Genomic DNA, 14,390 nt, shown 5'->3' with positions numbered 1-14,390 from the left:
TTCATGTTTGATCTCTGCATCTTTTTGTCAGCTGTCATCTGGCCTCACCTAGACGTAGTAGACTGTGATGCCTCTACGTTCATGTTGATGTTGTTCTCGTTCCAGCGGTCATATTGCACGCTGCCGGTACTGTTGGAGTCCATGTGGGAAGTCTGTCCTCTCCTCAGAGCTTTATCTGCTGCCTGGAATCACTGTCCGCTCACTGCTTCACTGCTTTTGAAAGTTAAAAGTTGAAATGTAACTTCAAGATGTTTGATTAACTTGGACCTTAGTGATTTACTTATTATCATAATGCTTGTCATATATTTCATAATGTGATCCTCATCGAATCACATGAGAATGCACTTAAAGTGTTAATGACATTTAAAATATTTTTCACAGTGTAATTTGCACAGAAGCTAAATCAGACCACACAACTAAAACAATCAGACTCAAAAGCAGGGATGTGATGATTGTCACCTAAAGCTGAATTCACTTTATATCCCCACATTCAGATAAACTCAAGCTGTGCTCACCTGCAAGAGTGCGAAACAGTCAACAACCTGCCCAGAGAACTCTGCTTTCCTGCACTTTTAAAGGGTCGACTTCACTGAGAGTCATGCCTCCTGCTTGACTGCTGGTCATAGTTCACAAGTTCACTAAGTGAGCCTGTCATAAATCTATTTGCTGCACTCCACCTTTTGTCTTTCACCTCCTTATTATATGGCTCTTTCTTCTGATAAAGGGCAATTAAAGCTCTGTCTCGTTTGTTAGTCTCCGGTTTCATCACATCTTGTACGTAGAAATGTGATAAAGGTGTTATTAAATATAGATCACTATTTTGTTTCAAAGATTTTCTCAGAGGATAAACATGTGGCGCCTCTGATTGTACTGGAACAATAGCGCCATCCTCAGTTTTTAGATGTAACGAAATACAACAATCTCAGTCAAGCACTCATTGTATTTCCATAAATATAGCAATGTATCAATGGGGTGATGATTTACTGATCCCAATATATATCTATGTATGTTTAGACAGATTGCATTTGCACATTGAGACAAGTTAAATACACACTTTTGCACAATTGGAGTTTCACTTGATTTTAGTCTTCAGGCCTGAGAAAATCATTTCTGAACATGTGAAATTACTGTTACAATGTGTGTATTACATGTTACACCAATGTGAAGGCAAGGGTTAAAACTGGCACTGGGGGCCTGTGTTACTTATGGGTCCGGTGGAGGTGATGGCTTTCAGTCATATTATGTTATGTTATATTATGTTATATTATGTTATATTATGTTGTGCTGTGTTGTGTTGCGTTGTGTAGCGTTGTGTAGAAGGAAGTCATTGTTTCACCCCGGACGTTTTATAAACGTTACTAGTACGTTGAGACTTCCGGTGTGCCATAATACCGCTGCTGCGCATATTTCAGGTTGGTGTGACCATTCCACTCGTCCGCTGGTTAATTTAATCATTTACTGTACCTACGCTTTTAGCTGTAAATACGGTCACAGTCGTTGGTTGTCCAGTTTATTGTCCCACTAGCTATAATATCCGTTCCTTTCAGAACCATGTAGTCAGCTGCAGACGTTGTTTGGCAACATTCGCACATGCTAGTTTTAGCTAGCTAACGTTAGCTGGCTACTGTGTTTGCGCGAACCGCAAGACCAACAACATATCCTGTTAAACGTGGGAATTAAGGAACTCGTCTACCATTTTGCTTAATGTGTGGGCATATGCTGCCACCTTACCATTGAACCGCTTCTTTGTTCAAGAGCAAGATCAACATTAGCGGGTTGATGTCTCCCGAACGGCCATATTAGCAAACATTACTTGAACGTTGTGATGCTCCGCAGACATGAGGTGAACGCAGATAATGGGAAACGTCATGCCAAACTTCACCCAAAGTGTAATAGTTGACTCTTAAATCTTTAATGATTCGTATTAATCATGACTGGCCACGTTTGGAATTGGCCTACACAACACATTTGGGTGGGGCAGCGCTTGAATAAAAAGCTTATTATCAGTTTTTAGAATTGGAAGTTTAATGAATTCATTGCTGCGTGCTGGACTGGGTCTATGCTGAACGGCGAGTGAAAGCCAGATTTTATTTAAAGGTCTTATGTCATTCTCATTTTAAACCCCTTGCAAATGCTTTGTAACTCGGCGTGTAAATATTGACATTTACTGTATTGACGAGGGAAGTAATTTCGGCGAAACGAACTGTGAGATTCTGATAATAAAATTCATAAGAGGTCTTATTTTGACAATTGAAATTAAAGTAAATTTAAAGTCAAATGGACGAAACAGTGACCAATAAGAGGCAGGATCTTCTCCGTCATGCATCTGTTTTAACTGTATTGGTTCATTTTATTTTGCACAAGCCGATCTCTTTATGATTCAAAAGAAGCTGAACTGAAATTGCATGTTTTGAACACTTGTTTGTGTTTGTGTTTTTTGTGTGTTTGCGTGCGCGCCCGTGTGTGATTTGAAGCAGGCGGTGGAGAGCGGCTGCTGATGGGGGACGAAAAGGAGACCTGGAAAGTAAAAACTCTTGACGAAATCTTACTTGAGAAGAAACGCAGACGAGAACTAGAAGAGAGAACAGATCCCAAGCGCCAGAAAAATGTGAAGTATCTCAAATTCAATTCAAGACCCATATGACACCTAAATGTTAATCCGGTGTATAAATTCTGTCCCATGCAAAATATCAATTAAAATTGAAGAGGTGTAATAACTGTAGCAACATTCATGTTATGGTGTTTGTGTTAACTGTCATATTCCTCATCTGAGGGCATTTTAATTTCTGTATCTCTAACCTTATGTTCTGCCCTTCTTGTCTTGCACAGTTCACCCAGGGCCTTGTTCCACAGGCGGATGATCGCGAAGCCAAACGAGACACTCCGGAGGAAGGAGAACTACGGGATCAAAGGATGGAAATAACAATTCGTAATTCCCCGTACACACGGGATGACTCCACAGAGGACAGGTATGTGGAATTATAGGAAACAAGACATGAGTGGATATGTTTAAGTTGACTGGAGAGTGTACTTTCATGGTTGGAAGTACGTAAGCATGTGATAGTTTAACTTCAAAGTATGTATGTCATAATTTAAAAAGGATATGCAACACAGTTGCTGTCTCTCTCAGTGTCTCACAATGTTTTCTTTACATTTACGCAGGGGAGAGGAAGACGAATCACTTGCAATCAAGCCTCCACAGCAGATAGCCAGAAAAGACAAATCTCACCACAGAAAAGAGGAGAAGAGAAAGGATAAAAGACGTCATCGTAGCCATTCTGCTGAAGGAGGTGACTGAGTGCTGCTTAATTACACAAATTCAAACGTGTTTTACAGCTGAATACAACACATTTGGAACAGCTTTTTTATGCCTTTGTGTTCTTGAATAATTAGAATTTGGTGCTCAAAGGTCACTGTGACCCCACAAAACACCTTTTTGACCATAATTCAAGAATTTAAATGCTAATTTTGACAATTCCAAACAAATGTCTCATAGAATGAAATAAAGAAGTGATGATGTTTTATATCCAAAAGGTCAAAGGTCAATTTCACTGTGACACCATAATAATCTGTAGAAACCGTTTTCCGGCCATTATTCAACACCATAACTCAGGAACAGAAGAGCAGATCGTGATTATATTTCACGTTTGGTCAGATACTGAATTAGTGACACGAATCTTGGGTGTCCATCTTGAAACTGGTGATTGTTTAGATCTTCTGTGCTGCCGGGTTCAAGATGTTTGTGAAACATCCATGTTTTACAATTTGTGGCTTCTTTGCACTGACATCCAGATTTGAAGCATTTGAGGCATGCAGCTGTGAGGTGGTCATTCTAGTTTTCAGATCTGCTTCAACTCAACTTTTTTTACTCCACAGCAGGGAAACATGCACGACCCAAAGACAAAGAAAAAGAGCGAGAGAGCGATCGCAGGAAGCGACAGTGGGAAGAAGACAAAGCCCGGCGAGAATGGGAGAGGCAGAAACGAAGGGAACAGGCCAGAGCTCATTCACGGAGAGAGAGGTGAGCACTGACCCCGGAAAAGCACCACATATTTAAGTATATATGCATGTGTATAAGTATTTATTATTTTTATTACCACTCATGTTTGATCAGTGTGCATGTTCTTTAATTCAAACACCTCTTTTGTTGTCATAAGTATTCAGTGTGTCCCCCTAAATTCTTCTCTTGGCAGGATGTTAAAGCCTCGTAAAATGATTTTTGTGATTTGCAAGGGTTGAGCTATCTTCATGTGTGTTCAGTCAAGCCGTAGATTATTGTGTAGGTGCAGCTGTAGAATAACCCACAGATAGGGTGACTCATCATGCATGCCTTATTTTGTACTGAAGAACGTCCAGCATGGACTGGAACATTTGCACTTTTGCATCTGGTGTCCTACACAAAGCATCTGAAGTTAGACAAAACATCAGTTGTCAAAAATGACCATAGTTCATGTCATGCTGACTTTTCTCTGTCAAATCCACGTGGCAAGATTATAGGTGTGTTTTTTCTTATAAGCAAATGATGTCAAGCCCATGCAAACAATTCAGACTCAAGTGGAAACTCAACAACAAACCTGTGTGTGATTGTTATAGCAATATGTTAATCACTGAATGCATCTGTGAAGATAGCAGAACAATCCTGCTGTATAAACTATATGTCTGAGTAAGCCTTAACAACCCACACTAAACATAACCAAGCAATGACAAGATTGGCCTTTTGGTTGTCTGGACAGACCTCGATTGGATTCTCCTGGGTTTTTTTTGGACCACAGGGACCGGCTGGAACAGCTCGAACGCCAGCGTGAACGGGACAGAAAGTTGCGTGAACAGCAGAAAGAGCAACGAGAGTTGAAGGATCGAGAGAGGAGGGATGAGGAGCGCCGTAAAGAGCGAGGAGCTCGACGAGAAGGTTAGTGAATGAACCCAAACACCTGCTGGATGACAGACATATTTTTTCACTCTGGATAGAGCAGTGCCAGCTGTTTCCCTCTGCTTTCAGTCTTTATGCTAAACTAGGTGTAACATGTCCTGATTCCAGACCTTCTCATCTCACTCTCACAAAGAAAGAAAATCATATTTCTTGAAGGACAAAATCCAAAGCATCCATACTTTCTGTCCGCTTGCCAGTCACAAGTGTTGCTTTTTAATCCCTGTGAACTGTGTGGTTACTAAGACTTTTCTGTCTACAGTCCCGTCTCACCACCGGATGCTACCTGATGAGTATGATGACAAGCCAAAACAAAGTCACCGCAGCCGAAGTCCCACACGCATTCCCCGGGACAGATCTGAACACAGTGAACCACGCAAAAGTGCAAGTGAGTGTACCAATATTTCACTGCCTCAAAAAAAAAAAAAATCTCCTAATTTGTTTTTGTTATGTTTATGCTTAACTGTATCCTGTGCAATGACTCAGTTTCCCCAAGATCATAATGTGTTGTCATTTTGTCTGCAGCATTGAAGGAGGAGAAGCCAGAAGGCAAAGACCTGCTTGCAGACCTCCAGGACATCAGTGACAGCGAAAGGAAAACTAGCACGGCAGAATCCTCCATAGGTGATGGATGATATAAACTACACTTTCAGCAGCCAGCAGACATCGTCATTGTATGACAAACACGTGCTTTTTACTGTACGTAACCACTAGAACAGCTACAGGCTATTTTTAAAAAAATGTGTCTTATCCACTTTGTCCAGCTTCAGGATCAGGCTCTGAAGAAGAGGAGGACGACGATGATGAAGAGGAGTCTAGCAGCCAGAGTGAGGGTGAAGAAGAGGAAGGGGAGGAGGAGTCGGTCTCAGGCTCAGGACGGTCTGAGCAGAGTGCAGGTAAATCTGTGACATGCTGTCACCGTGTCAGGTCCAGTTATGCGGCACGGCGGGTTTTTAACACAGCGGCTTCGTCTCTTTCAGAGGACGTGAGTGAGGACGAGCAGTCGGATGATGACTTTGAAGAGGAGAAGGAAAATGGAAATCACATACCTGCTGGTGGGTGAACACGTGTGATGTCCGTGAAGGTAGTTTGAGGTAGTCACCTCAACTCTAGTTTGAGATGAAAGTTATTCTCATGGTTCAGGTGCCTGGTAGTTTGACTAAATTTGTAGTATTTGTGTTTAGAGTTAAACATTTGTTATCTAAACTAACATCACCAAACGTTGTGGTATATAGGACACACTTTGATACTGCTGTTCTTGTTATTTTATTGTTATTTTATTATATTTTGATAAGCCTAGTGGATGCAATAGGCTGTACTTAACACGAAAACATAATAAAAACAGTAATTTAATATAAGATGGAAAATCACGGTTGAAGCACACTGTTGACACCTTGTGGTAGGAAACAGTATAGCAGTGATTGGCAGCTCCCTCAAAGTCCTCCAGTGTGTTTTCTACTCAGCTGGTAACAAAGTATACCACAGGAACATTTGGAGGCGGTTTAACAGTATCAACAATTGGAGACCTTAGTCATTACACTCTGTTTCCGCCTTCAGTCTGACCTTGTCTGAGATTCAGTTTTTCCTAACCAATCACGACAGTCTAATGTATTTGTCTGAAGAGTGACCATCCCATTTCCAAAATCAAACATGATCCTGATGAAGGCCACAAGACAAAAAGTGTTGCTCTCACAGTAAAGGTCATCTTTATACCACAAGTGTTGCTGGAGTTTTGACCTCCATATCTAAACTCGTAGCTCAAATGCTCTTACCAATGCTAAACTGGCTTCACCTGTCGCTTCACAGTGCCAGAATCCCGTTTTGATCACGACTCTGAGGAGAGCGGTGAGGACATGGAGGAAGAGGATGAGGAGGAGGAGGATGAAGCAGGAGAGGATGACGTCACGCCTCACTCTCAAACTCATTCTCGCTCTCCAACCCCTGAAGAGAACTACATCCCAGACTCCCCCCCGATTTCACCTGTGGAGCTGAAGAAGGAGCTGCCCAAATATCTGCCTGCTCTACAGGTCTGTACCAACTTGACGCGCATGTTCATCAAGCTATGTGTATATAATCATCTAGTGCCAGTTAGCCATATGTTTATTTAAATGGTGTGTTGTTTTTCAGGGTTGTCGCAGTGTCGAGGAATTCCATTGTTTGAACAGAATAGAGGAGGGAACCTACGGTGTGGTGTACAGAGCCAAAGACAAAAAAACAGGTATGAAAACAAACATGCAGTAAACACTGTTTGCTTTTGCTTTCACGGGTGTGTTCATTCTTGAAATAATGGATATGGTCTCATGCTTGCAGATGAAATTGTGGCCCTGAAAAGGTTGAAGATGGAGAAGGAGAAGGAGGGCTTCCCCATCACCTCTTTAAGAGAAATCAATACCATCCTGAAAGCTCAGCACCCAAACATCGTCACAGTGAGGGTGAGAGGACTTGATAATTACTTATTTCTTTGATGAGCTAATGTGTGTCCTCAAGTGTTCCAGTAAAAAGTAACCCTCGCTTTGTCTCCCGCTTTAGGAAATAGTCGTTGGAAGTAATATGGACAAGATCTACATTGTGATGAACTATGTAGAACATGACCTGAAGAGTCTGATGGAAACCATGAAGCAGCCTTTCCTGCCAGGTACCATGAGACGTTGTTGAGCTCTGTTCCATTTCTGTGAATAACTGAAGGGGATGAAACGGGTGGTCTGTCTTTGTTCAAATCTGACGTATGCTTTACGATGAGCTTGTTTATTGGTTTAGCCTTAAATGTCTCTCCTTCGCCTCACAGCAGCTTTATTCTCCTTCAGGTGAAGTAAAGACTCTGATGATTCAGCTGCTTCGAGGTGTCCGGCATCTTCACGATAACTGGATCCTCCATCGTGATCTGAAGACGTCCAACCTGCTGCTCAGCCACAAGGGTATCCTCAAGGTATGCAAGGACTGAAGGCGATAATGCATCGTCCCTGGGGTCCGTGACGACAGCTCACAGCAATTAAGTGCTGTATTCCTCCATAATTTGATAGGATTATGTCTATTAAGATAATAATGTAGGTCTGACCCTCACTGTATGTTTTACCTTTGGTGTGAAAAGTCAGAAAATGGACAATACTGTGTCTTCCACCAGTTCCAGCCCTGGAATTATGATTTAAATATTACGTCAAGCCTAAAATAAATAAAAGTTGTTTGGTTTTTAGAAATCTGTCTATAGTTTGGTAGAGCGCAGAAAGTGGAAAAGCGTTTCCTTTCATCCATCTTTTGATGATTCCCGACTTTCTCCCAAGCTAGCAGCCATACAGCACAGTTGAACAAACAACACATGATTACTAAAAGTCAATCAGAGCATGAATTTCTGGCTAAATGAACAGCAGACAGAGTCCATGTGTAAATAAACCAGGTTTTTACTGACGTTTGTCAGTTGAATTTTTTGCAGGCTGACAATAGAAAATATGAATCACACTGCGTCTCGTAATTTGTCAGATCCAGAGTATATGTCAAGTCATTTGATCTCCAGTGAAAGGTCAGAGGATCAGGAATTAAACAGCTTTGGAGGAATCATACTAAAGCTGAGGCATTTTTCTTTTACCCAAAATGAAGTTTAATGGTGCTCATGTCAGCCAACTGTCTCTCACTCTAGATTGGCGACTTTGGTTTGGCCCGGGAGTACGGTTCCCCCCTGAAGCCCTACACCCCTGTTGTGGTGACCCTGTGGTACCGATCACCAGAGCTGCTGCTTGGAGCCAAGGTGAGAATGCAAGTTCACACTGCTTTGACAGTTCACAGCAACCAGAGATATACCTGTGCAATAGCTGAACCTACAGATATTAAAACTGATTTCTTAAAACATATTTCTTAAAAAAAAAAAAAAAAAAAAAGAAGACATCTGCGAAGGATTTGGTTTATAAGATACCAAATACCACTGAAATGCTGTTTGAGTTTTACAGTATATGGCTGACACAGCTGGGCGGCAGAAGTCCAGCAGCCCATCAGAACACATCCACTTTCACACACGAGACAGACTTCAACGTAGAAACGTGCCAGGCAGACTGTCTACTTTATGTTTCTGCGGGCTGCCACGGTGTTTGTTCTTCTCTCCGCAGGAGTACTCCACAGCTGTGGACATGTGGTCAGTGGGCTGCATATTTGGCGAGCTCCTCACCCAGAAACCTCTTTTCCCTGGAAAATCTGAAATTGACCAAATTAACAAGGTTTTCAAGGTAAGTGCCTTCAGTGTCCTCATAACATGAAGTAAATCCTCACCATAAAGGGTAAAGCTCTTGTGTTTACAGCCTGTAAATCTACTGACTGTGTCGACTGTCAGTGGGTCAGCGTGGAGTTCTGCAGTGCACCACAGGGTGGAGTTGTTGGGAGATGTTTCCCCATCTCCTGAAGTTATTATGAAACTGAGAAGCTCACCATATAGGGATTTTCCATAGTAGCAGAGGTAGTGGTGCTGTGAACGGCTGCAAGCAGCCGAGCTGTGCTGGCACTGTTTTCAGTGCACAGCACGTCAGGATAAAGATGTTTACCTTGATGGCGTGTTGGAGGTGTACTAGTCACAATCCACAGTCAGAGCCTGTCTCCTGCCGCCCTTTTCAGCACACTGTGGCTGTTTGTATCATTCCTCCCTGCAATATTTCAGTCTGATCCCCCGACCAGATAGTGCAAAATATGTCCAAATCTGGTGGATCAGACCTGTTTTATTGAAGAATAGCAGTGAAATTAAACTCCAGGCCACAGAGATTCAGGTAGAAGCTATAAACTAGGAGCTAAAAACATTAGAGACCCTTAAAAAGAGAGCTTTCATACTAGATACACAGCTGTGTGGACTCCCAAATGGTCACACAGTCTTTACCAGTGAAATATTAAAGTACTTAAGGGTGCTTGAGGACATAAAGGTATCTTCATAGGATTGGTTTATGTATGTCTGTGGTTGACGAATACTGTTGCCAGATCTCATCTCCATCTCTCCTTGGACTAACAATATGCCGTCTGCTCACTTGTGTGTGTGTGTGTGTGTTGTCTGTAGGATCTGGGGTCACCCAGCGAGAAGATTTGGCCGGGCTACAGCGAGCTGCCCGCTGTGAAGAAGATGACTTTCACAGAGTATCCCTACAACAACCTGCGAAAGCGCTTTGGAGCCCTGCTCTCAGACCAAGGCTTTGACCTCATGAACAAGTAAGATTCTTGAAGGCGGTCTCATTCCACAAAACATTACACCTCAGTCACGCTGGTTTCTGTCTGTGTGTGGATAACGGTCTTCTCAACAAGAGGACAAATCACCAGCTTTTAAGAGTCTGCTTTGGTGCTGTTGTTTTTATTTGACATAGTTTGAGAAAAGGTTGAAAAAACTGAATCAGTTTTCCAAAAAATCTACACAGACGTTGTATTGTCTTCCATCTGTTATTGATAGAGCATGGACCAATATCAACGAAAGGCACGTATCAGCTACTAATATCAGCAACAATAAGCATGAGTCCTCCAGTGGAAATTGCCTTACTTGGATGAACGCGTTGCTCCCCTGTCAAATTCTGTTACTCTTTCCAGCTCTTTTTATTCAGTCAGTGCATTTCTGGCAAGCTGACTTAAAACATGACAACGGTAGCGGACTGGTAATTCATCAACATGCCTCAGCAGCAGTCCCGTTCCATCTCCTTGTTCCGTTTCACACACACACACACACACACACACACACACGCACACGCACACACACACTCACCATGGTGATGCTCCACACTACAGGAAAATGTTTTAGAAAACACATTTAATACGGAAAAACATTTTCACACAGAGAGCGATGCGTTCAGAATTCTTTCTCACACATTCCCAAGATCAGCATTGTTTAGCAGCTGCGAAGAGCAGAGACGAGCTTTTCAGCTCTCTCCTCAGATCTTTAGCCACCCACGGAGCCTTTTTGCCTACACCTGTAAATGACAAAACCATGCCGCTCAGCTACCTCACAGCTGCAGAGGATGGTAACAGCATGTCCACTGTGCTGCCGCAGGGATCACGGCTCAGTGGAAGCTTGGCGCCTGTCCAGCGCAGCTGAAACCTTCCAGCTGTCAAAAGACTCATGAGGCGTTTACCCAGGGACAGATTCAGACTGCAGGAGGTCAACACGTAGAGAAGTGCTGTTTGGAAAAAGGCTTCAGGGTTTAGGAGAAGCTTAGAGGTACAGTTTGGCAGGTAGACATCACAGAGCTGTTTGGAATATCACACCCTCTTGTGCAAGAGAGGGTCTGAACATCAGAGCCTTTGGTATCCAACCTGAAGTGGGCCTTCAACGCGCAGTCCAATAATAGGGTTAGCCAGATACCAAATTTTGATTTCAACGCTGTGCCTCAAGACCCAGAATACTGCTGGTTTTCTATCCTATGAAGAAATTAGTTTGTGTCCATCGTATAAACATGTCGAATGAAAACCAGCAGGGCTCTTTGTTCTCGAGGAGGAGGAGGAACTTCACAGGTGCAAGGAGAGTGCACATTGTTTGAATTCCACAAGAAAACAATGATTTGGACACAAATGCGAGATTGTCCCTTTCAGTGATGGTATTGGCCCCACATGTCATAAAACTGGTGTCACTCAGCAACCCCTCTCAGAGATTCCTTCCATATAAAAATGAGACGATTTGTTTGATAAAGTCTTTTCAGTCTGGTGTTAATCATTTAGCACACTGACTGTGCTCATGCGTGGAAGATTCCAATCAGACACGGTTAGAAAGCCAATTATCACAATTGAGCAGCTCCCCATTATGCTATGTTGAGCCTGTCATATACAATTAGGACTCTGTGCACAAACCCACTGGCCCCTCGTGTTCGGGCTGCATCTTGTGTGCAGATTGCCTGTCTCCATGTAGTTTAGTTCGCTGAGGTTGCTGACTTTGGAGAAACCAGCAAGAGTAAGCTAGATTTTGGAAGTATCCGACCTAAAAATCTCATCCCCTCCCTTCAGGCCTCCCTCCAAAACCACCCACCCAAAACACATGAACGCACACCGTCTGACTACTCGAGAGACATTTGTGGAGAGGAGAAGTGATGAGCTGGTTCTTTTAATAAATACATAAATAAACAACTCCGTTAAATGCTTCAGTCATAATAAACACAAGCAAAATAGCCGTCAGTCGTTCAGTCCCAACCGGCTGCCCGGCCTGGCAGCCGCTGCTCTCTGCTGCGAGTGTGTGCTTTGTGTAACTGGCTTAGCCGCTGAACGAGTCTGTCACTGCTGTGCGGGTCACTCGTTCAGGGGTTTGTTCATTCACATGTAAGAAAAGACCTAACATTATGATAATGAATGTAAACAGAAAGCACAGCTATTGTTAGTACTCACATCTGGCAAGCTAGCACGTTAGCATCTAGCTTGCTATAGCGTTAGCAGGATGTCTGCCAAGCATTGTGAAGACTCCGGTCGTGTGCGATGAGAGCATGGGTTTTGTTGCATTGGATGGATTGATTCCTGTCAGAATTTCAACGTATTTAACAAAAAATGCTCTAAAATACAATTAACTAAATTTCTCTTAATGTTGATTTATACACATTGCACATCACCTGCCACTATTTACATCATACACAATTAAATTCAGACTCAGCTGGTTCATTCGCAGCCTTCAAATATGCACCTCACAGTGGACGCACGTCAGACAAAACCATTTCAGTCGACACAGACGCAGTTTGTGCTCGGGTTAGCCGGCTAACTTGCTGTAACTTGTACAGCTGCGTTAGTCTCAGTCCTGCTTGTGTCTTTTTGGGGCCATTTTCTTGTCACTATTTTTCTGGCTCTGGCACAGAAAGATGACACCTCCATGGTTAATCCCTCCTACACAGCCCTGATTGGTTTTCCACCTGGGGTAACGGCTGTCAGTGAGCACAACACCAGACCTATTTCAATTTCTGAAAAAACTGAAGATGAGAGCAGCCACTCAGGGGACTGGAACCAGGTTGCCTCTTGCCTCTCTCAAAGTGAAGTTGTACATTTTTGAAGCAGTGCTGTACACACAGAGGCTTTCACATTCCCGTTCAGCTGTGCTGCATCTTTATTCAAATGAACTCCATCATTGACTGTTTTCCAGATTCCTCACCTACTGCCCCAGTAAGAGGATCTTATCAGACGAGGGGCTCAAGCACGAGTACTTCCGCGAGACGCCGTTGCCCATCGACCCGTCCATGTTCCCCACCTGGCCGGCCAAGAGTGAGCAGCAGAGGGTGAAGAGAGGCACCAGTCCTCGTCCACCCGAGGGAGGCCTGGGCTACAGTCACCTGGTAAGGACATTAGGCTCCACTTTCTCCATTACATACAGCTACCAGGCTTTCTGAATACTGTCTGTGTTAAATAGATTACAGACCTACAGGCCTCTGCTTTGTGTCCGGGTATTTCCTCCTTGTGTTTTCCATGATGAGCGCCTTTTAGTCCATAATGTTTTCAGCAGTGGTCCTACCCACCCAGAAGCTTACGGCTGATATTGATATTTTTCAGTGAATGCTTGTGTACTTACTGTCTTACCAACAAATTAGACCGTTTCATCCCGCAGTCATTGGTTGTTAAAAGCTTGGGAAACAGACCTTGGGACAGTAAAACTCTCTGAAACCCAAGAAAATAATAATTTAATAATATTATTAACATGTTCAGGCATCCTTGTGTGAGAACTGTAAGTCCGATCTGGTATAAATATGTAAGAAATGAAACTGGATGACCTCAAAAGGGTGGTGAATCTGCTCATACACCATGAGTTAACTTTTTTCTATTATCTCTCCAGGGTGACGATGACCTAAAGGACACAGGCTTTCACCTGACGACCAGCAACCAGGGAGCATCTGCAGTTGGTCCGGGATTTAGCCTCAAATTCTGAGGCCAAAACCTGCAGGACACCTGGCCGTCTGACTGAGAGAGAGGGAGCAAAGAGTTCTGGGACTGGTTGTTCTTTTGGAACTGGACAGTGTCACCGGTTTACAACCATATACCTGATCAATATCTGATCATTTCAACTATTACCAAACAGTCAGGACTGTCTCACAGCATGACTTGTGGCTCAAACATGTTGAATTTCCAGAATTTCTTCTCTTCATCTCTGTATTTTCAAGCCATTTTAATATGTCCATTTTAGCTCTTAAAGAGGAGACATAACCATACATCTGTTAGAAGTTTAGCTCTCATGTTTGACTTTTGTTTTATTTTCCCTTTTATACTTCATGAGAGAGGACCAGATTTTATAAATGGTTGGTATTTCCTGGCTGCCTGAGCTACTGTATAATGATGCAGCGCTGGCTGTGTTTTCAGTCCAGCATTATGTTAGAAATTTACTTCAGACTGTCGGGTCACTCGATGACGGAGGGACGATGATTTTCCTAGAAATAAAGTTTGAGACTGTATTTTGTCTGCCGCTCTCCCTATATTTATAAACTATGTGCAAGCTATGCAAACACAACCGCACGCTGCCAGAGGACCACAAAAAAAAAGAAGGGAAGTCGAGCCTAAA

The 14,390-nt window shown here is 43.0% G+C and overlaps 1 protein-coding gene across 4 annotated transcripts; it reads left to right on the top strand.

The window, feature by feature from the left end:
* Positions 1-1,376: 1,376 nt before the first annotated feature.
* cdk11b (cyclin dependent kinase 11B) lies at positions 1,377-14,283 on the top strand. 4 transcript variants are annotated; one of them, XM_076740953.1, is made up of 20 exons: positions 1,377-1,412; positions 2,478-2,608; positions 2,830-2,969; positions 3,163-3,290; positions 3,877-4,021; positions 4,773-4,909; positions 5,190-5,315; positions 5,453-5,551; positions 5,692-5,823; positions 5,908-5,982; positions 6,734-6,954; positions 7,055-7,145; positions 7,238-7,359; positions 7,457-7,562; positions 7,732-7,853; positions 8,559-8,666; positions 9,022-9,138; positions 9,951-10,099; positions 12,987-13,176; positions 13,671-14,283. In XM_076740953.1, the coding sequence occupies exons 2-20, from the start codon at positions 2,498-2,500 to the stop codon at positions 13,761-13,763; spliced, it is 2,412 nt and encodes an 803-aa protein (XP_076597068.1). In that variant the 5' UTR covers positions 1,377-1,412; positions 2,478-2,497; the 3' UTR covers positions 13,764-14,283. The 4 variants fall into 4 exon arrangements, with proteins under 4 accessions (XP_076597068.1, XP_076597066.1, XP_076597069.1 ...); XM_076740951.1 differs by having other exon boundaries at positions 4,734-4,909; XM_076740954.1 differs by having other exon boundaries at positions 1,387-1,412; positions 2,475-2,608.
* Positions 14,284-14,390: the final 107 nt, after the last annotated feature.

The sequence above is a fragment of the Chaetodon auriga genome, chromosome 10 (assembly GCF_051107435.1).
Source record: "Chaetodon auriga isolate fChaAug3 chromosome 10, fChaAug3.hap1, whole genome shotgun sequence".
NCBI lineage: Eukaryota > Metazoa > Chordata > Actinopteri > Chaetodontiformes > Chaetodontidae > Chaetodon > Chaetodon auriga.
The sequence above is the reverse complement of the archived record's forward strand: the minus strand, read 5'-3'. Positions and strand labels throughout refer to the sequence as shown.

Excerpts from the sequence above, each read along its gene's own strand:
- cdk11b (XM_076740951.1), top strand. The coding sequence starts at position 2,498 with ATGGGGGACGAAAAGGAGACCTGGAAAGTAAAAACTCTTGACGAAATC. Across the intron at positions 5,552-5,691 it reads CACGGCAGAATCCTCCATAG|CTTCAGGATCAGGCTCTGAA; the intron begins GTGATGGATGAT and ends CACTTTGTCCAG. Across the intron at positions 7,563-7,731 it reads GAAGCAGCCTTTCCTGCCAG|GTGAAGTAAAGACTCTGATG; the intron begins GTACCATGAGAC and ends ATTCTCCTTCAG.